Source organism: Hevea brasiliensis, chromosome 9 (assembly GCF_030052815.1).
Source record: "Hevea brasiliensis isolate MT/VB/25A 57/8 chromosome 9, ASM3005281v1, whole genome shotgun sequence".
NCBI classification, from domain to species: Eukaryota; Viridiplantae; Streptophyta; class Magnoliopsida; order Malpighiales; family Euphorbiaceae; genus Hevea; species Hevea brasiliensis.
In genome coordinates this window covers 28,905,967-28,908,139 of record NC_079501.1, presented here as the reverse complement: position 1 = coordinate 28,908,139, position 2,173 = coordinate 28,905,967, and the positions used below count along the sequence as shown (strand labels likewise).

Genomic DNA, 2,173 nt, shown 5'->3' with positions numbered 1-2,173 from the left:
GATTTCCCATTGCCTCAAATCGATATGCTTGTTGACAGTGCTGCTTGCATGGCCATGTACTCTTTCATGGATGGTTTTTCGGGATATAATAAGATCCTCATGCATTTGATAGATAAAGTAAAGACAACTTTTATCACTGAATTGGGGACTTATTGTTATAAGGTCATGCTTTTTGGGCTAAAAAATGCTGGTGTGACTTATTAGAGAATGGCTACTATGTTGTTTCATGACATGATGCACAAAGAAGTTGAAGTATATGTGGATGACATGGTAGTAAAATCCCTAACTAGGGAGAGACATTTTGAGGCATTAGAGAAGTTCTTTCAGAGGGTCATCAAGTATAAATTGAGACTGAACCCTAGCAAGTGTGTGTTTAGGGTCACTTCAGGCAAACTGTTAGGGCATATGATCAGTAAGAAAGGGATTGAGGTTGACCCAGATAAGGTGTGAAGGTAATCCAGGAGATGCCAGCCCTGAGAACAGAAAAGAGATTAGAGGTTTCTTAGGAAAATTAAAGTACATCAGTAAGTTCATAACTAGGCTCACAACTACCTGTGAACCGATTTTTAAGCTACTAAGAAAGAATCAGCTAGTGGTGTGGAATGAGCAATGTCAAGAGGTGTTTGAAAAGATAAAGTAGTACCTAAGAAATCCACCAATTTTGTCACTTCCCATCCCTGGCATCCCTCTAATCCTCTACCTATCAGTGGAAAATATGGCCCTGGGCGCAATGTTGGCACAAGAAGTAGAGAATCTGGAGAGAGCCATCTATTACATCAGTAAGAAACTCTTTGCTTATGAGGAGAATTATTCACTTATAGAAAGAACCTGTCTGGTTGTAGTATGGGCAACTAAGAAGTTAAGGCACTACTTTCAGACCCATCGAGTATTGTAATATCCTGGATGGATCCTTTAAAGTACCTATTTGAAGTACCGGCGCTAGTTGGAAAATTGGCCAAATGGTTGGTCCTATTGTCTAAATTTGATATTGTATATGAGACTCGAAAAACCATCAAAGGGCATGTAGTGGCCGAATTTCTTTCTGAAAATCCAGTTAATGAGGAGGAAGAAGTCGAAACAGCCTTCCTGGATGAAAGTCTCAAGCTAGTAGAGTTCTAACCATGGAAAATGTACTTTAATGGGGCCATGAATAAGAGCGGAGCTGGTATAGGGGTAGTTTTGGAAGCACTAAATGGAGAACAATTGTTAATGCCAAAAACGCTATGTTTCCCAACCACTAATAATATTGCAGAATATGAGGCTTGCATTTGTGGCCTAGAGGCATTAATTACTGTTGGGGCTAAAAAAGTGGAGGTGTTCAGAGATTCAATGCTAGTGGTTTCCCATGTTAAACGTGAATGGGAATTGAAAGAAGAAAAGTTGAGGCCATACCTAGAGTATGCTAAGAAACTATTATTTAGCTTTGAGGAAGTGACTATGAAGCACATGCTTAGAACTCAGAACTAGATGGCTGATGCTCTAGCCACGCTGGCATCCTTATGGGAGAAGGGTGATCAGAAGCTGACCCAGCTAGTTATCCTGATGAGGAGTAGAATCCCATGCTATGAAGGGTTAATAATAGCACATTTAGATCTAGAAGATGAGATGAAATGGTATGAGGACATAAGAAGATATTTAGAGGTAAGAGAATACCCACAGTCAGCCAATAGTAGGGATAGAGATACAATTCGTAGATTAGCCACTCAGTTCACTTTGGCAGGGGGGCAACTCTATAAAAGGTTCTTCGAAAGACTATTGCTCTTATGTGTGACAAAAAAACAGTCTGAGCAGATAATGGAGGAAGTACATGCAAGAGTGTGTGGTCCTCACATGAACGGAAGGGCATTAGCAGGCAAAAGTTTAAGATTGGGCTAAGGGCAGCTGTCGACACCATATTTTGGTCGATCCCTAAAATCAATAGACTTTGAAATCGATCCCAACGCCAAGTAATTCGTTTCCGATCTCTCTTCATAGAGATCAAACCGACGCCAAGTCTCCATATCGCTCAAAGCCTCATAGATCTCTCAAACCAATTGTCAAATCTCCTGGCCAGTCAATCACATTTCCGATCTCTTGTCTAGCGAAACCAAACCAATGTCAGTTCTTCATGCCACCAGTCTTATTGCCGATCTCCCTTTTAAAAGTTTGGGGATAATCGTCTGATAAAGTTAAG

At 40.6% G+C, this 2,173-nt stretch overlaps 1 protein-coding gene across 1 annotated transcript; it reads left to right on the top strand.

Moving 5' to 3' along the window:
• Positions 1-1,467: 1,467 nt before the first annotated feature.
• Positions 1,468-1,875, top strand: LOC110654756 (uncharacterized). The gene has a single exon (XM_021810860.2). The coding sequence runs from the start codon at positions 1,468-1,470 to the stop codon at positions 1,873-1,875; it is 408 nt and encodes a 135-aa protein (XP_021666552.2).
• The last annotated feature ends 298 nt before the right edge of the window (positions 1,876-2,173 follow it).